This window comes from Notamacropus eugenii, chromosome 7, assembly GCF_028372415.1.
Source record: "Notamacropus eugenii isolate mMacEug1 chromosome 7, mMacEug1.pri_v2, whole genome shotgun sequence".
NCBI lineage: Eukaryota > Metazoa > Chordata > Mammalia > Diprotodontia > Macropodidae > Notamacropus > Notamacropus eugenii.
In genome coordinates, this window is record NC_092878.1 from 150,368,243 (window position 1) to 150,389,214 (window position 20,972).

Consider the following 20,972-nt stretch of genomic DNA (forward strand, 5'->3'; position numbering starts at 1 on the left):
TCTCCCCTTCCATTCATGCTACAAATACACTGAGGGCCAAATTGTTCATCTCTAGTACCATCACAGCCAACTTTAACCCATTCACAAATGTTTTTGCCAAGGATGAAAGCATTCCTATGCATAACATTGACCTTGATCAGGTATAAGGTCTAGTAAAATAGTCCTATTTTACCTCTGGATCTAGGTTATTGGGGCAGTTTCCCTTTTTCTTGAAATATGATGTCTAGGCTCTTTTTTATCATGGCTTTCAGGAAGTCAAATAAATCTTAAATTATCTCCCTTCAATCTATGTTCCAATGAGATATTTTACATTTTTCTCCTATTTTCATTCTTTTGACTTTGCCTTATTGCTTCTTGAAGTTTTATGGAGTCATTAGCTTCTACCTGCCTAGTTCTAATTTTTAAGGTATTATTTTCTTCAGTATTTTTTGTTTCTCTTTTACCAAGCTGTGAATTCTCTTTCCATAACTTTATTTCATCACTCTCATTTCTTTCCCCAGTTTTTCCTCTACCATTGTTTCTTAAACTCTTCCAAGAATTCTTGTTGCAGGTTGGTCCAATTGGCATTTTTCTTTGAGGTTTTAGTTGTTTCATGTTGTTGTCTTTGTCTAAGTTTATGTCTTGGGTTTCACTGCCACCATAATAATTTTTTATGGTCAGATCCTTTCTTTTTTTTGTTTGTTCACTTTTCTAGCCTATACTTTGCCTTTTAACTTTATATTTAAGTTGGACTCTGCTCACCTGGAGGTGAGGAGCCACTCTGCCAAGTTTCAGCCTTTTTCATGCTGCTGTTTTCATAGCTAGTTCTGGCAGGGTTCATAAATTTGTTGAAAGTGTTCATCTGTGTCCCCACCTGTATTCTGCCATCTTGGCTTTATCTCATAACGTGTTTTATTCTTATTGGTTTTCCAATAACTTGCTTAGGAATGGATGATTGCTTCAGAAAAGATATTGCAGTGTCCAGAAACTTTTTAACTGTCCTTTAAGGGCACTTGAATTTCCAAAAGGGAAAGCCTACCAGGTGACTTTGGGACAAAGATGATGGGAATCTCATTTGTACTCTTGATTTCCTTTCTTTCTAGACAATAGAAAGACAGAAACTTGCCCCAGCATGTCAGCTTGAGGGCATAGATTTTGATGATAAGGTTTCACATACACATTTTATGAGTCAATGATATCCTGTCTAGGAAATGTGCTTCTATCCAACAGATCAAAAAGAAGACCATGTTGCTGGCTCAATTCTTTAGAAACTGCCTGCTTCACTTGGAACATGTTTATTTCAGTCCCAGAGGCCTTTCTTAATCTGCTCCAGTTCAGGTGCCAATATTTTACCATTCACAAGAACATTCTGTGCTTTACTCAGTTGTTTATTTTGGTTCAACCCTGATTTCTTTCCAGATAATACCTGGCACTGACGAGTCTATAAAAATGTCCCAGAAAGTCCCCAAACAAGAACCTGGCAGCATTTTAAGCCTTTTGGAAAACTCTTCCCTCAAGAGAACAAGTAACTACTTGTTGCCTAATATCAGCAAGGAGCCTTGATGCATAGTGTATGTGGTTTATGGTTACTATGAGGCCATATTCAATTTTATTTGAGGTTTTCCGGTGGTATTCCACTGGATGATCACCAAACACGTCTTTTGGAAAGTCTTGGTTGAGAAAATTTAAGAAACCCAAGTCAGAGATTTGTCATTGGTAGGCAAGTCAATATTCTGAGAATGTCCTGGTTGTGACAAGAGTCAGATTGACAGAATACCAGATTCTCAAGCTATCAGGACAGTGGGCAGAATTTCTTGGTATGTTCTTATGGCATCCTCTTCAACTAGGAAAAGACCAGTTAAAACCCAGGTCATTGCACAAGCAAATGGAAAATTGCTGGATTGCTCTCTGGGGTAACTTAAGTATGCTATTGATATTACATATTATAGTATAAACACTGGACAGTACCTCCACTGAAGTATATATTTGAAGAAGATATCTGACCTTGGTGTTGGACTTGAGTCAGGAAAACCTGAATTCAATCATCAACCTGCCTCAACCACTTATTTTGTGATCCCAAGTCAAGTCAATTAACCTCTTTGAGCCTCAATTTCCTCATCTGTAAAATAGGGATGTTAAAACCTCATGGGGTTATGAGAATTCAATGAAATAACTTATATAAAGTGCTTTGTAAGCTTTAAAGTACTACGTAAATATTATGTAAATATATTAACATTATTAATTGCTGATCAAAACAATTAACATTAATAAGTATATGTTATAAAGTTAACGTAGAAATAATCACATAGATATCAAAATATAATGTAAATATTATTATGCTATATTGATGATGATGACAATACATTTATTTTAATACAGTTTCTTTGACTTCATCTTTAAAATCATATAAGGCACTGATAAAATGAAAAAGTTCCAGAATGACTTTGTGAAGAAATGAGGAGAGATTGAATGGAGGACACAACTTTTAAGATTATTACTCATGTAAAATTGGAGAGGAATTTGAGAAATTTTCAGCAGAGTGAGGCTGGTCAGTGACCTGCTGGTCCCCCAATTTTCCCTGTTCTGTTGCCTTTGTATTGATCATTCCTAATTTATCCCATCTATAGCTTGTTTGTACAGTTTGTTTGCATATCATCTCCTCCATTAGATTATAAGCTCCTTGAAGACAGGGACTTTTGCTTTTCTTTGTATTCCAGAATTTAGCACAGCACTTGGCACACAGTAGGTGCTTAATAAATGTTTATTGACAGACTCATTAGCTACCTGGACTGGAAACTTTGGAATGATTTTTTTTCTTTTCCCTCTCCTCCATTTCCTTCTGTGTGATAAGCCATCAAGTCCTAAAGATTTTTCCTTCAAAATCTTTTTCAGATTTACCACTTACCCAAACACTTGTTGTATGCCTAGAGACACAGAGATGAAAGCAAAATAATTCCTACCCTCAGGTAACTTATACTCTACTAGACATATGAGATATGCACAAATAAGTATAGTAGGAAGAAAACTAAGGGAGACATCACACTGACAAGTGGAGAAGGCTTCACCAAAATAATAATGATAATAACTAACATTTATATATCACCTACCGTGTGCTAGGAACTGTGCTAAACACTTTACACATGTTATCTCGTTTGATTCTCTCAACAACCCTTGGAAGTAAGTGCTGTTATTATCCCCTTTTTACATATGGGGAAACCAAGGCAGACAGCGGTGAAGTGACTTGCCCAGGGTCACACAGCTAGTAAATGTCTGAGGCCAAGTTTGAACTCAGTTCTCCCTGATTACAGACTTTTGTGCCACCCAGCTGCCTTTAGATAGCCTGAAAGAAAATGAAGGTTCTGAGAGATGGAGTGTATTCCAGGCATAGGGAATGACTTTGATAAATACACAGAGGCAAGAGATTATTGAGGGCAAGGAATAACTCATCTGGAATATGGTGGCCCTGAAAGGAATAAGGCTCCAAAGGTGAATGGGAGTCAAATTGTGGAGGACTTTAAATATCAGGTTAAAGAGTTAAGTGTTGTTTTTTTTAATCCTGGAGGCAACTAGGAGCCATTGAAGGTTTGTGAGCAGTAGAGTGACATGGGTGGAATTGTGCCTTGGGAAGTTTATTTTATCAGCTAAGGCAAGGATGTCTTGGAGTAGGGAGATACTACAAGCAAGGAGACAAGTTAGAAGATATGATAGTAGAATGGCTGTGTGAGACAAAGAAGATGCCTAGGATGTGGTAGCTCATCACATGTAGGGGAATGGAGGTGAGGGAGAAGGTTGAACAACTAGTCAGTCAAAACATTTACTGTGTTAAGCATTGGAGATACAAAGACAAAATACAAAAGACAATCAATTCTTGCCTTTAAGGAACTCACAGTCTAAGGGGCAAGACAACATGTAATCAATTATGAATGTACAAATAAGACATGGTGAGGATATTTGTGAAGGCAGAATCCACAATATTTGCTCATTGATTGTATGGGCTGGGGCAGGGAGAGCAACAGTCCAACCCCCACCTGGAAAGCCATGGAGTTGGCAGCAGCCAGGAATATCCTCAAAGGCAGCTTGGCTTTATAGGATCTGTGGCTCCACAAACGATGCGCACCGGCCGTCACCCCCAGGGCCGTCAGGAGGAAACAGAAGTATGCTGCAAAACACAACAGAGGGGAAATACTCATAAATCAGGGAGAGTTTTTTTAATCCACTGAGAAAAGATTCATGAAATTATCCAGAAAAAAAGCAGACTCTCTGATGAAGAATCGACAACTTGAGAAACTAGCCTTCTATTGATTTGTGGCTTTCTAAAACCTGTACTGGGGGGACAGAAAGAACTTTCTCTGGAAACTCTGACCTTCATACTCCAAACATCTTCTCAAGCTTTTTTCCTCCTCAGTTGATGCTGTAATAATCATGCCCAAGCTAGCATGAGTTTAAGACTTAGTCATAAAAATCAGTTCCCTTTGGATCCTCTCCTTTCTTCTAACACTCACCAATGTGTTTTACAGACAGCAAATGTCAGAGTAGTAAAGCAAACTAGGTTGCTTCTATAGGCCTTCAGCCTGCAAGAAAAATTTTGAATCAGCTTTAAACAGTCAAACTTTATGAGTAAATCAGAGCATCAATAGGAATGATAAAAATCCTGACATTCACAGACTATGGATACTCCATGCCCTGACCTACATTATCGCTGAGTATTTTGAAGCAAGAATAAGCGAGGCCTTGGCTGAGCTAGACAAAGGTTTGGACTGTCTTTGTTGGAGCAAAATAGAGTAAGGACTCCCATAGCCTGGGGATGAGGATGGACACCATAGGTACAAAGTGGTGACACCAAACAGGGATTATCTGACCTCTAATCAAGCACCTTCAAATGCTTGTAATCGTGAACCCACTCTTCAACTCTTGGCTCAAATCCCCGATTCCAGGGGTGGTTTTGGTTTTTGCTTTGTCTGATCAATTTATCCCATTGGTGCTTATTGAACTGACTCAGATTATCAATGGGAATGAGGAGATAGAGAAGAGCCTGGGCATGAAACATCATTGGGTCCAGAGGATTTCATATCTAGCTAGTGGATTCATTCAACACAAGAAAATTAATCTCTATGCCCTATCCTCCTGTCCTCCCCAGTACCACTTTGGGTGTTAAAGTTATACTCGTCTTCATGTTCCTCATTTCTGTAAGCTTCTAACATTCTATCGACAAAACATATTTTTGTGGGTGGGGTGGGAGTGGGGATAGAAAGTGAGCATGGAATTAGGTAGGCTCTCTTTCTGGCTCCCACCCTCATGTGGTCAGCTCAATTCCTTCCCAGCTCTTTCCTCTTGCCTCTCCTTGAGTTTGACTATTTCTCTTTGGTTCCACTCATTGGGGGAAGGACCCAACAAGTGGAACCAAAGAGAAATGGTTTTCTTTTCTTTCAAACTCGACTTTGAAGAACACTGGGAAAAGAAGATACCTGAGGCAGATGCTTCCAAAAGGCTAAACTAACTTATAAACTTCCCACCACCAGAGACTGCTGGATCATATTATATTTAAAATAATCTAGATCTGCTTTTGGAAACTATTATGAATCAATAATTTTCTTTTTTAAGCTAGGGAAACACCAGTAATTAGAGTAAGAATCATATCTCTCTCTCTCTCTCTCTCTCTCTCTCTCTCTCTCTCTCTCTCTCTCTCTCTCCCCCCCAACCCCTATATTTGAATAATGAAATGTATAGATCAGAAATGCAATGAGATCTAGGAACATCTGGAATGTCATTTGTCCCCAGAATACCTTCACTATATGCCATGGTAGGATCCTTGTTTTGTCCACTTCCAGATATTGTAGAGACTGCTTGGGTCTGTGCTTACTGACCTCACTCCTTGTACTTGTCCATCCTCGAGTTCATCTAATGTTGTAGCAATAGACTAAGGTAACCAAGAGGGAGTCCAATGATGTAATGACTTGGATTGTGGAAAACTCAAACTCTTGACAGATGCCTGAACCTGATGTGAGGCCCTACCATTTGTCTAGCACATTTATTGAGCTCTCTACACTGTCTAGTACTCTCCAAGTAACTCCTATCTAATAGCATGGAGTACTTGCTAAAATAACTCACAAGGCACTCAACTTGTGCTGTCTACCCACTTCAATTCCAATCTTTTCTTACATTCTCAGTACATTAGTTGAGAACTCAATTCAATCAGGGTTACTACAGTCAAAACATTCATTCTATAAGCTCCAGAGCAGTGAATCGTGACCAGTTCTGGAAAGGTTGAATTTTTCATTCCCCTCATCTTAGCTTTTCCATCATTGTTTCACTAGGAAGGTAGGGCTGGCTGGAACATGTCAGGGACTACTGAGCAAAGCCATGAAACATTCTTCATCTCAAGGCCACCACATTCCTGTTGAGCATACATCCTTTCATGGACAGTTGAGATAACTGATTCCAACAACAACAACAACAACCAGGTAAAACTATAGTCTGATACTTCAGGTGTGAGCTCCAGGAAGATTTCTCCAAGATGTCCATCCATCACAGATTCCTCCTCCACATGACCTCCTGGGGTTCACAAAAATAGCCAGAATCCCCAAAGTAAGTCAGCCTTTTAGAACTTCCATGAAATTTCTTTCCTTCATTCCTTCTTTCCCTCCTTCCTTCCTTCTTTGCTTCTTTCCTTCCCTTCTTCCTTCCCCTCTCCTTTCCTCCTTTATCTTCCTCCTTCCTTCCTTCTTTTCTTCCTTCCTCATAGTTCTTCTCACTTCACTTTGTATCAGTTCATAAAAGTCTTGCCATGTTTTTCTGAACTCCTCACTATATCCCCACTGCACAATAATACTCCATCACAATCATATGAAATAACTTGTTCAGCCATTTCCCATCATCAATTTATGAGCATTTCCTCGATTTCCAATTTGTTGCCACCACAAGAAGAGCTACTATAAATATTTTTGTACATATACGCCCTTTTCCTTTGATTTCTTTGGAACACAAACCTGATAGTGGTATTGCTGGGTAAAAGGGTATGCACAGTTTTATAGCCTTTTGGGCATAGTTCTAAATTGTTCCCAAGAACTATCGGATCAAGTCACTACTCCACCAGCAGTTCATTAGTGTACCTATTTTCCTTTATCTCCTCCAGAATTTGTCATTTCTGATAGGTTTAAGGTGGTACCTCAAAGTTGTTTTGATTTGCCTTTGTCTAATCAATAGTTATTTAGAGCATTTCTTCGTGTAACCATGTTTTCTTCTCTTGAAAACTGCTTGTTTATATCCTTTGATCATTTATCAACTAGGGAATGGCTCATATTTTTATAAATTTGACCCAGCCCTTTATTTGAGAAATGAAGCCTTTGTCAGAGAAACTTGCTGTATTTTTTTATATTTCTTCATTGTCTATGGTACCTTTTGGCATGGTGTAGTTTCTGTGATTTTCTCTTTTGATTAAATCTATTTTTGCTTTTGCTTTGTCTAAGATCATGATTGTTACCCTTGCCTTTTTTTTTTACTTCAACTGAAGTATATTAGATTCTGCTCCAATATTTTATTTTAACTGTGTGTGTCTGTGTTTCAAGTGCATCTCTTTTAAACATTTTAAACAACATTGGATTCTGGTGTCTAATCTATTCTGCTATCTGCTTCCATTTTATGGATGAGTTCCCTCCCATTCGCATTCGCAGTTATGATTCCTAGTTGTGTGTTTCCCTCCATCACATTTTCTTCTGTTTCTCTCTCTCTCTCTCTCTCTCTCTCTCTCTCTCTCTCTCTCTCTCTCTCTCTCTCTCTCTCTCTCTCTCTCTCTCTCTTCTTATCCTGTCCCTCCTTAAAAGGCTATTTTGCATTTAACCACTTTCTCCTTTAATCTGTCCTCCCTTTAATCATCACCTTCCTCTCTCATATCGTCTTCCTCTACTACTGGGTAAGTTACATTTCTATACACAACTCTGTGTGTATGTGTGTGTATTCTTCCCTCATTGAACCAATTCTGATGAGAGTGAGGTTCAAGTATCGTCTACCCCCCATTTCCCCTTCAATTGTAAAAGCTCTTCCTTGTACACCTATTTTATGTAAGAAAAATTTCCCCATTCTACCTCTCCCTATGCCCTTCTCCCAATGCATCTCTCTTTCTCACCTCTTCCTTTTTTTATATCATTCCAACATAATCAACTCATATGCACACCTTTGTCTATGTAAATTCCTTTTAATTGCCCTAATAATGATAAAGTTCTTAGGAGTTAAATGTAACATCTTTCCACAGAACAAATATTTAGTTTAAATCTTTAAGTAAAAGTTTAACTTTTATTGAGTCCCTTGTAATTGCTCTTTCATGTTTACTTTGTTATGCTTCTCTTGAGTCTTGTGCTTGAATGTCAGATTCTCTATGTAGCTCTGGTCAGAAATACTTGAAAGCCCTCTACTTAATTAAATATCCAATCCCCACCCCACCCCACAATGAATTACACTCAGTTTTGTTGGGTAAATTACTCTCAGTTGTAATCCCAATCACTTACCTCGTGGAATATCATATCCCAAGCCCTTTGCTCCCTTAATGTGGAAGTAACTAAATCTTGTGTGATTTTGACTATGTCTCCACAGTATTTGAATTGTTTCTTTCTGGTTGCTTGCAGTCCTTTCTCTTTGATCTGGGAGCTCTGGAATTTGGCTACAATATTCCTGGAAATTTTCATTTCAGGTTCTCTTTCAGGAGATAATTAGTGGATTCTTTCCATTTTTGTTTTACCCTCTGGATCCAAGATTTCAAGGCAGTTTTTCTTGATAATTTCTTGAAATATGCTATCTAGGCTCTTTCTGTGATCATGACTTTCAGGAAGTTCCATAATTCTTAAATTATCTTTTCTCAATCTATTTTTCCAGGACAGTTGTTTTTCTAAAGAGATATTTCACATTTTTTTCTATTTTTTTCATTCTTTTGACTTTGTTTTATTGTTTCTTGATGTCCTATGGAGTCATTAGCTTCCATTGACCCAATTCCCAATTTTAAGGAATGATTTTCTTTGGTGAGTTTTTGTGCCTCTTTTTCCATTTGTCCAATTCTGCTTTTTAAGGAGTTTTTTCCTTTGTAAATTTTTGTACCTCCTTTTCCATTTGGTCAGTTCTGCATTTTAAGGAGGTCTTCTCTACACTGAATTTCTATGCCTCTTTTGCCATTAAGCCAATTCTGTTTTTTAAAGTTATTTTCTTCAGTATTTTTTATGCCTCTTTTTATCATTGTTCAGTCATTTGCAGTCATGTCTGATTCCTCATGACCCCATTTGGAGTTTTCTTGGCAAAGATACTGGAGTGGGTTGCCATTTCCTTCTCCAGCTCATCTGACAGATGAGGAAATTGAGACAAATAGGATTAAGCGACTTACCCAAGATTACACAGCTAATAAGTGTCAAAGGATGGATTTGAACTCAAGAAGATGAGTCTTCCTGACTCCAGGCCCAGGACTCTATTTACTGCTCCACCTAGCTGACCAGTGTTTCTTTTACCAAGTTTTTAATCCTCTTTTCATAATTTCTTGCATCATTCTGATTTCTTTTGTCAATTTTTTCTCTACCTCTCTTATCTCTCTGTTTTTTATCCCTCCCAGGAATTTTTGTTGGGTTTGGGTACAATTAGCATTTTTCTTTGAAGCCCTTCTTGTGGCTGTTTTCATATTGTTCTCCTCTTCAGAGTCTGTGTCTTGGTCTTCCCTGACACTTTTGATCAAATTCTTTTTTTATTGTTTGCTCATCTTTCCAGCCTATGTTTTTACTTTGAACTTTATGTTAAAGTTGGGTTCTGCTCATCTGAGGTTGGAAGGCACTGACTAGGGCTTCAGGCTTTTTCAGAGCTAGTTCTGAGGGTTTGCAAGTTGTCAGTGCTTCCAAGGTGATGTGATCTGGGTAGAGGTGTAGTCACTGCTCTCCTCTGATCCTTACCCAGGAAGGGTCCCTAGTCCCCTGCATTTAAAAGTGCTAGCACTCTTCTTTGTTTTAGAATTGAGACCAGGACACTTGCTCCCTTGTGACCAACCTCCAGAGCTCCTCTGCCTGCCTGTAAGCAATAGAATTGCCAGTCAGTGCCAGCTGTAACTAGTGCCAACAAAGAGTCTCCTGTAATTCCTTTTTGAGCAGTTATCTGTCCTCTTTACTTTCTTTGGACTGAGAACTCCCAAAGTTGCTGTTACTGCTGCTGCTGAGGCTGCCACTGTTGCCACCACTTAGTGTACAGTCTCCAGACTAGCATCCACCTCGGTGCCACAGACTCCTCCTGCTGACTTCTTAAGTTTTCTTAGACCACTCAAATGTCTCACTCTGACTTTTTTTTTTTACTTTGCACTTTGAAATTTGATTTGAAGTGTTATTTTAAAGTTGTTTGAAGGGAAATATTAGGAGAGTGCGGCTGATTGGCTACCCCAAATCTACCATCTTGGCTCCATCTCACCCCATTTCCTTTGTTTGCTTTCTCCTATAGCACAATTAAAATCACAAGTTCCAACTTTTACTTCCTCATTTCTTCCTAGGGTTTTCTTTTCCTCTCCCTTTTCTTTCCTGTTTTAAGATCCTCAAAAACTACATTCTAGTCCCTTTCCTTGTCTTATTTAATTCCCTCTGTGATCCTTGAAGACTCTTATTCTTGAGGGTCATATCTCTATTTATTATAATATATATTAATAATATATAACATCATAATATAAACATTTCATCACCACTTATTCCCTTCCAATTGCTCAAATATATTTACACTTTTAGGTTTCTCTTGACACCTGTTTTGGCACGTTAGTATTTCCATTCAGCTCTGATATTTTCATCGGGAATTCTTGAAAATCCTCTATTCCATCAAAAGTCTACATTTTCCCTGGAGGAGCAGACTCAGTGTTGTAGGATGAGGTATCATTGATTGTAAGCATTTATCTGTTGCGTTTTGGAATCTCCATGATTCTTAATAGTTGCTCACAGGTATTGTATGATCCTGATTGTGGTTTCTTGATATTCTTTTTTGCTGGCTATTTGTAATATTTTTTCTTTGGCCTGGAAGCTCTCGATTTTGACTATAACATTGATGGGAATTTTTATTTTGGGGTTTCTTCATAGATTCTATTGTTGTTTAGACCTCTGGTTCTAATAAATATGGGAACTTTTCTTTATGATTTTTTGAAATATGACACATCACTTTTTTGGTCATGGTTTTCAGAGGGTCCAATGATTCTCAAGTTATTTCTCCTTGATTTGTTTTTCAGGTTGATTATTTTTGTTGAGAGATATCTTACATTTTCCTCTATCTTTTCAATCTTTTGATTTTGTTTTAATATTTCTTATCATCTCATGAAATCATTGATTTCTATTTAGTCTATTTTAATTTTTAGGGAGTCTACCACATGGATAAGGTTAGAAGATGATTAGAATTTTCTATTTTAAGCTATTTTTATTCTCCTTCCAATTCCAGAGTTCTTATTTTATTTATAATTTATTTTTAATCTCTTGCTCTATGTCTTCCAGAAACTCTTATAGTATTTGTGGCCAACCCATTTTTTCTTCTCTCTTAGGCTCTGCTTATATGTTTTGCAAAGTTACTCTGTTTTTCTGGGATGATTTATGGGATATCTTGTGGCCTTTAGTGTTTCTTTATAGTGCTTACTGCCTTCTATTCTTATATCTGGCCTCAGCTACTAATTCGGTAACTTTTGACAATCCTTGATTCTACACTTTTAAATGGGTTAATCAGGCCCTATTTGGTCTTGATCTCGATTTCCTGGACTTTTGACCCCGTGTGTCTGCTCAGAGCATGGGAAGACTTCTGCATACCCAGGTGGAGTGTGGGGCTCACTTGGTCTCCTGGTGACATTCTAGGTCAAGGTATTGCTGTGATCTTCCATCCTTCCCCCCAGGTATCCCTAGTCAGAGAACTTCTATGGACCCTGATTTGTTTTCCTGTGCTTGTGCAGATTTCCCTAAAGGCACTTCTCTTATAGAATCCTTAGTTTCTAGGGGTCTTTTTGTGCAATATAGGCTCAATGGAAGAATTGCTGATGCTCCTTAATAATTATTCAATCTGGTACCCTTTTTAGATCATTACTGAAGAATGTGTGGGAGAATTGGGCTCTTTATGATTTTTTCCTGTTGCCATCTTAACCAGAAGTTCCTTCAATCTATTTTCATTGGCAGTATGAATATGTTTATGAAGAACTGTCATTCCTTATTAATATACTCTTTACCCCAAGTTCTGAGGGAAAAACCCACTCATGGTGATGATGCATGAGTCCCAGAATTACTTTGATATAAAAGAGGAGCAGGAGAAAATAACTTCCTTGTGTCTATTCCTAGATTTATTGTTCACTATCATTGACCAGCAATTTGAATAGAAAACTTGTAAAACTGTGATCACAGTGTGAAAGCTGCTGAGTTTGGATACTGGCACGATATGAGAATCATTGCCAAGAAATTTAAAGTGTCCTTGGATGGCTTAGAAGCTAAGGATGTATTGCTTCTGGGCTATGATGGGTCTGTTCCTGAAAGTTGAGCTACGAACCAAAGCAGAGTACCTTGACTGGCTAAAGGAATCAAACAGGTCTTTCATTTTTCCAGGCCTCTTCAATGCTTATCTGTTATAGACCGTTCATGTGAAAGGATCTCTTCTTACTTAGCATGTGTGAAAAAATAAAGCCAGTGTAAGTTGTAAGATATGCCAACATAACCTCAACTCATTTTTGATTTTGCATATAGAGTAAGAATTAGCTTCCTCAGTTAATTAGAATGATGTAAGAAATGTAAGTCTGTAGCAACACTGGATTCTTTAGTATAGGAAGACAAAAAAACTCAATCTGCTTTTCTTTATCTAGTTTAATAAGAACATCTAATCAAGCATTTATATAGTGCCTGCTATTTGCCAGCCATTGCGCTAAGTACTTTACAAATATTATCTCATCTGATCCATTTGCCAGGCATTGTGCTAAGTGCCTTACAAATATTATCTCATCTGATCCTCCTAACAACCCTGGGAAGTAGGTGCTTTTATTGTGCCTATTTTACAGAGTAAGCAACTGAGGCAGAGAGGAGTAAAGCGACTTGATCAGGGTGACACAGTAAGATTTGAACTTGGATCTCCCTGACTCCAGGTCCAATTCTCTAAGCACTCTGTCTAGTTTAAGATAAAGATAGTGAAAATGGACTCTATCTTTGTATATATCAATACCATAAGAATTTGTCATTTTTAAGGTTTGTAGTTTAAAGTAATATTTAATTGTCAATTTTTTAAAAAAAGTTGAGTTTGTTTTTTAAGTTTGTTTAGTGAAGATAATGCTCCTTATTACTGATCTATTACATTCTATAAATGTTTGCGGTTTTTAAAACCTACAAATAAGATTCCCTTATATATAAACTCCCTCTAATTCCTTGCTGAAATGTGCTATGCAAACCTGCGAAATGGACATTTCTCCCCATCTCTCCTTGACTGAAGACATTCACATATTTATGTGTGAAAGTTCATGTAGAACCTATTGTATTTCATTACACAGAATCATGAAAGTAACTTGTCCTGGCGTCATATTTCAGGCTCAAATCTCCAAACAGAACCAAGAATGAGTGTGCCTACTCTTATAAATGTTAGAGGTGCCAGAAACATATTTTGTGCAGTCACATTGAAAATCACTAAGGAAATAAAAAGTAAATCTTTTCCATTCTTCAAGATAACTTAGTGGGTACTTAATCCAGCCCTTTCATCTAGTATTCAAGGGAAAAGATGTTTCAGGGAAAGGAAGAGATTTGCCTAAAGTCACAGAGATAGTTGATAACACCTGGGAGTCAAAAAAACAGGTACTCTGCCTTTCAATCCAGTTCTCATTCCCCTGGGCTAAATGCCTAGCCTGTCTTCCTCTCCTACTGCCAAGCACTGCTCATTTCACTCCCCAGAGGGGACAAACACAACCTATACTGCTATACCTTTTCTTTTACTAGTGGTTTTCAATGTGATCACACAAAATATGGCTCCTCTTCACTTCTTTGGCATACTAACAGGAGAGTAGGAGTATCTCACTGCTGATTCTGTTTGGAAAAAAGTACCTGAAATATAATACCAGTACAAAAATACCAGCGCAAAGCCCTAGAGGGGGGTCTTGCTGACTAGTGAAATACTGATCCAGGGCATGTAGCAGTAGAGTCAAGGGCAGAAAGGAAGAGTACTCTCTTCTACTCTTTAAGTTCACTCCTAAGTCTAATGTAGCTTCAGTGAAAGGTTTGTCAAGCAGTGTTCAGGTATAATGCTCCGTCTCCTGACTTTGGGCATTGTCATTGACTGTCTTCCCTGCCTAGACCTCTTTTCCTCCTCCTCTGTACGTCTTGGCTTTCCTGGCTTCCTTCAAGTCTCAGCTAAAGCCATTACTCCTGCAAAAAACCTTTCCTAGTTCTTAATCTTAATGTCTTCTCCCTGAGCGTGTCCCCAGTTTATCCTGTACGTTTCTCGTCTGTACATCCTGTTTGCATGTTATCTCTCCTTTTAGACTGTAAGTTCCTTAAGGGTAGAGACTGTCATTTGCCTTTCTGTGAGGCCCCAGCATTATTCAACATGGTGTCTGGCACATAGTAGGTGTTTGATAAATGCAAGTTGACTTGACTGGGTGCGTATGACATGGTTCTCCCTTTATAAAACAAAGTTCATTTGGCTAACACTTCTGGAGCCTGTGTCTGGGTAGGTCTCGGGCTGACAACTCACTTAGATTTTCGGCTTTGTTATGATTTTCCTGGAGAGACAAGATCAGAATAGCAAATATTTCTCCTCCTTTTTGTTGAGGTTAAGTGACTTGCCCAGGGTCACACAGCTGTTGTTCATCCTTCCTTCTCAAAGAAGACCAAGGATAACAGGACGAGGATGTCTTGATTTGCAAGTGAACTGGATTTAAGTGAGGCAGGACTGGGCAAAGTCATCAGCCTCGTTCTCTCCTTCAGAGTCATCAAGATCCAATGGCAAGACATAGGACAGGACAACTGGCGATGGCCTTGACTAATGTCACACAGTTAGCAAGTGTTTAAGGACGGATTTGAACTCAGGTCCTCCTGACTCCACAGCCCATGCTCTATCCACTGCAACAAATATTCCCTTAAATGACATGGGGCATTTTCTTCCTCTTTGTGGCATTTCCCCCCAACTACATTCCTTGGACTACATTCCAACATGAGCATCCTCTGAGGAAAACTCATCACCAATAAACTCAATGTTCCTCCAATGATAACAGCTTTGATCCTCACACTTCATCAGTATTCTCTTTAGCCTCTCCTCCTGTGATTGGAGAGTTGGAGGGTGAGCAAAGAACCCTCCTAAAGCTTCCATTTATAAGACCTCTGGGGCCAGGACATCATCATTTCCCACCCGCTGCACGGTTTGGACTAGATTCCATCTGCCCTCTACACAAGCCTTCCTCCCCATCCTTTGTCAGTTTCCTTTTGATTGTTTTCATCCATTAGATTGTCTTTTTCTTATTTATGTCCCCACAGTGCCTGGCATATATTAGTCACTTAATAAATGATTGTTAACTTGACTCCTTTGGGCAGCTAAGTGACACAGTGGATAAAGTGCCAGACCTAAAGTCAGGAAGATCTGAGTTCAAATTTAGCCTCAGGTACTTATTAGCTATATGTTGCTGGGCAAGTCCCTTAACCCTGTTTGCCTCAGTTTCCTCATCTGTAAAACCAGTTGGAGGAAGAAATAGCAAACCACTCCAGTGGTCTTTGCCACAAAAACACAAAAAATGGGGTCGTAAAGAGTCAGATATGACTGAAACAACCCAACAACAACAAATGTTTACTGACTAACTGGAAGCAGACTAAAACTCTGCTTTCCCATACACACTGTGAAAATAAAAAGAAAGCATTTTAAAATTACCTTAGTCTGATGCCTTTGGACTCATCTGAAAGAGAAACTTTATCAGTGTTTCTTTAACTTTCAATGTCAAAACAATGTTCTCCTTCCCCTTCTCCAGACTAGCCCAGGAAGAACTCCTTCCTGAAATAGAGGGGTGATGGACAAGGGCCAGATGCCTTTGGTGGATTCACCTTAACTGAATTAGGGCAATTAGCAGGCTAAGAGAGGGAAATATTATCTTTGATTACTTCGGCTAATGGAGGAATCTCTTAAGTTCACCTTCAATCAGCTGGAAAGGACAATCCTCAGTGGGAGGGGTCAAAGAGGAATTGCATGGTCCTAGGAAAATGATTCTTCAAGAGATTCTCAAAGTTAAATGACTATTGTTCTCTTTAAATTAAAAAAAAAGTTAACTATTTATCTTGTGGAATTTTGTCTGTTGTCTGGGAATACTATAATGGTAATTCCAAAATGGCTTGGGTTAGGGAGAGATTTTCAGAATTGTGGGGTGGCTCAATCCAGTCTCTCTCTCTCTCTCTCACTCACACACAGCAGAAATGATGAGATTTAAATAATCAAAAATTAATTAAAATAATAAAAAAATATTTCTGGAAGGCTTATCCCTAAAATTCAGAATGCAGAATTTGCTTCCTTTCTATCAAATCCTCAAGATTTCTATTAGCTCTCCATTTGCCCCCATCCTTCTTGCATTGCCATGGCTTTGTGTTGGTTTTTTAACTTATTGGTGCACTATCCTTTTTCTTTTTTTAACATTCCTGGCACCTTTCGTGATTGTCCCACCTTCTTCCTCTCAAGGAGTAAAGACAGAGAAGCAAAACAAATTGATACAAGGGCCACATCTGAAAATATAGGTCTCATTCCACACATTTCTGTATCAAACCAGAGATTTCTTTTTGCTCCCAATTTGCTTTTGGTTTAGATCATGGGAACAGACCTGGAAGGGATCCCAGAGACCACTTAGTCCAAGGATAAGGGACCTGCAGCCTCTAGGGTACATGTGGCCCTCTAGGTCCTCAAGTGCAGACTTCTGACTGAATCCAAAGTTCATAGAACAAATCCCCTTAATAAAAGGATTTATTCTGTGAAACTAGAATTATTCTGGTCGAACCCCCTCATTTTACAGAAGAGGAAACTGCATCTCAGAGAGGTTACACAAGAACTAAGCAGTAAGGCTAGACATCAAACGCAAGTCCACCAACTCCAAATGCAGTATTCTTTCCACTTGACCAAGATGAGGTGATCTAAATACAATAGTTTGTAACTGAGCAAAGTTATTGATGAGACAGAATCTACCTAAGGAAAAATGACCACCAAGATTATTTTGCTGATTGCATTCACAATCCTTTATAGGATCTTCCTGAATTCAAATCCCGCCACAGATACTTACCAGCTGTCTGACCCTGGGCAAGTCACTTTACCCTGTTTGCCTCAGTTTTCTCATTTGTAAAATGAACTAGAGAAGGAAATGGCAAAGCACTCCAGTATCTTTGCCAAGAAAACCCTAAATGGGATCACAAAGACTTGGACACAACTGAAAACGACTCAACAATAACAATCCAGGAGTATCTGACATGCTTCAGGGTCCTTTTTTTACAGGATTCATGGAGTTGATCCTGGTGTTTTGGAGTCTGACCCTGCAGGATCTTCCAGGCTGGAAAGGTTTCTAGTGCAAATTTAGCAATAGTTGTGTGTATGCTGCCCCCAGACCTGGCTAAGGTCAGCAAGATGACCAATAAATTGTCATCCCATGGCAACCCTAGAAAGTGTCTGCTTAGCTACAGTATAAAGGATTCAATCTGCTTGGGAACATCTTTGTGGAACATGATCTTTCCGAGTCTAGGCACACAGCACACCCATCCCATTAGGATGTGAACCCCTCAATGAGAGGGACTGTATGGTTTTGTCTTCATTGTATCCTAGCACTCAGAACTCTGCCTGGCACTAATAAGTATTTAATAATCAATACATATTTATTAAGCACCTACTATTTGCTAGGTACTGTGCCTAAGCACTGGGGAAACAATTATGTAAAAAGAAAGGCAGCCCTGCCTGCAAGGAGCTTAAAGTCTACACGAAAGGAAACTGAAAAGAGGAGATGGGGAGGTGCCTGATGTGGGGACGTGGCAGAGGAGTCTAAGAAGAGGAAATGATTGTTGACTGACTGAATGACAGCCCCCCTCATGATTTCTGGACTCAGATAATGTTGGAATTTGTTTCACTTGAGAACATATATTTGTTACAAGGGCTTTAGTTTTTTTCTTTTATTTTCCAATGGAAGATGAAGGGAGGTAGAGATAGAATAGAAAAAAAGAATAAAAGTAGATTTTAAAACTAATATTAAAAATGGTTTTAACATGTAATTGGGAAAAAACAACATGCTAAATAATTTTTTTATAAAAAGAATAAAAATAGAGATAAAAGAGGACCATTGGGACATCTTTTTTAAAAATGCAGAGAAAAGAGCCAAAGGAATGCCTGAAAGAAGCACAAACATGACAGCTCTACCTAAATTAATTTACTTATTCAGTGCCATACCAATCAAACTATTAAAAAAGTTATTTTATAGAACTAGAAAAATTAATATCAAAATTCTTCTGAAAAAACAAAAGGTCCAGAATACTAAGGGAATTAATGAAAAGAAATGCTGGGAAATGTGACCTAGCCACACCAGATCTCAAATTGTATTATAAAACAGCAATCATCAAAACCACTTGGTACTGGTTAAGAAACAGAGTGGTGGATCAGTGGAATATGTTAGGTACATAAGACACAGTAGTCAATGACTATAACAGTCTAGTTTCTGGGATAAGAGCTCACCATTTAATAAAAACTGCTGGGAAAACTAGAAAATAGTGTGGTGGAAACTGGGCATAGACCAATGTTTGATACCATATACCAGAATAAAGTCCAAATGGATACATGACCTAGGTGTAAAGGCTGATACTATAAACAAATTAGGGGAGCAAGAAATAGTTTATTTGTCAGATTTATGGAGAATGGAGGAATTTATGACCAAACAAGAGATAGAGAGCATTATGAAATGCAAAATGGATAATTTTATTACATTAAATTGAAAAGTTTTTGCACAAACAAAGCCAATGCAACCAAGATTAGGATGGAAGCAGAAAACTGGGTTAGTTTTAACTAGTGTCTGTGATAAAGGCCTCATTTCTTTCAAAATATACAGAGAACTGAGTCAAATTTACAAGGATGCAAGTCATTCCCCAACTGATAAATGGTCAAAGGATATGAACAGGCAGCTTTCAGAGGAAGAAATTAAACCTATCTACAGTCATATGGAAAAAAATGCTCTAAATCACTATTGATTAGAGAGATGCAAATCAAAACAGTTCTGAGGTACCACATCACATCTATCAGATTGACTAATATGACAAAACAGATAAATGTTGGAGAAGGTATGGGAGAGTCAGAACACTAATTCATTGTTGGTGGAGCTGTGAGCTGATCCAGCCATTCTGGAGAGCAATTTGGAACTATGCCCAAAGGGCTATAAAAATGCATATACCCTTTGACCCAGCAATATTGCTTCTAGGTCTGTATCCCAAAGAGATCATAAAAATGGGGAAAGGTCTCACACATACAAAAATATCTATAGCAGCTCTTCCAAGAACTGGAAATCAAGGGGATGCCCATCAATTGGGGAATGCCTGAACAAGTTGTGGTATATGAATGTAATGGAATACTATTGTGCTATAAGAAATGACGAACGGGTGAACTTCAGAAAAACCTGGAAAGATTTATACGAACTGATGCTGAGTGAAATGAGCAGAACCAGGAGAACATTGTACACAGTAATAACCACAGTGTGTGAGGACTGTTTATAATAGATTTAGCCCTTCACAGCAATGCAAGAATCTAAAACATTTCCAAAGGATTCTTGATGCAAAATGCCTTCCACATCCAGAGAAAGAACTATGGAATCAGAACTCAGAATGAAGCAGTCTATTTTGTGATGTTTTGGTTTGGTTTGTTTTTTCTCATGGTTTCTCCCATTCGTTTTAATTCTCCAATGCAACATGACTAATGTTAAAATGAACAATATGAATGTATGTATGGAGTCCATATAAGATTGCATGCCATTTTGGAGAAGGAGGAGGATGGGAATGGGAGAAAATTTAAAACTTATGGAAGTGATTGTTGAAAATTGAAAACAAATTAATTATTTAATAAAAGAAAATAAAGACAGAAGTACAGATAAGATGGGTAACTGTGAAAGCTTCAGGTTGAATATATATGTATATATGTGTGTGTGTATGTGTATATGTATATGTGCACGTACACATGAATATATATGCACACATACTCAATATATGTACAAACGTACATATATATATACTCACAGAATAACAATAATTTATGTTTTAAAAACTGAAATGTATGGAAGGAAAATAACCTCAGTATTTTAACTGAAAAGTTACTGTTGGAATTAACTTTTCCCACATAACTCTTTAGGAAATAAAGTTGGAGAAAAATCATACCTGCCAAATGAAACTAGACTTTATCTACTTAATGAGAAAGAATGTTGGTCTTAGAATCAAAGGATCTAGGAGGTACTAAAGAGATCTAGTTCAGTCTTGTCATTTCACCAATAAGGAGGCTAAGGCTTAGTAGTGATAGAATCCTAATAAAACTGTCCCCAACCTCAATATAGCCACTGCCCCTAGCAAGCCACTGCCCACAGATTCAATTCACATATTTGAACAGGTATGTTCTTGTACTCAAGCACAATCACATCATCCATTTAGCCCAAGACAGGACCATGATACCTAACTATTACGACCAGATAAGATCACAGTAGCAAGTCAATTGGAAAGCGGCACAATCAAGATGTTTGGCCACCTAACCATAGAAAGGACGCCTCCTCTTTACCTAATCCCTTAACAAACCCTTTCTGCCTTTTTAATATCAATCACATTCCTATATTCTATATAAATTTTGATCGTGTAATCAGCATAATATACTCTATAAAACTGTCTATCTTATCTTACTGAAACTGCTAGCTCCTCTAAGGAACTCATCAGAGTGTGAAACCTCAAAACCACGATAAATCTTTCTAATTGGCTTGGAGCTGGCCTGAGTCTTTGAAATTCTTTGAGACATCCCTGCTGCCTCACAACCTG

General features: G+C 38.2%; 1 protein-coding gene across 1 annotated transcript in view; it reads right to left on the reverse strand.

Moving 5' to 3' along the window:
- Positions 1-20,972, reverse strand: part of SCD5 (stearoyl-CoA desaturase 5) — a 69,629-nt gene that overhangs the window by 29,274 nt on the left and 19,383 nt on the right. The window contains exon 2 of the mRNA XM_072623966.1: positions 4,008-4,138. Coding sequence (XP_072480067.1) covers positions 4,008-4,138 — 131 coding nt within the window. The remainder of the gene's footprint in view (positions 1-4,007; positions 4,139-20,972) is intronic.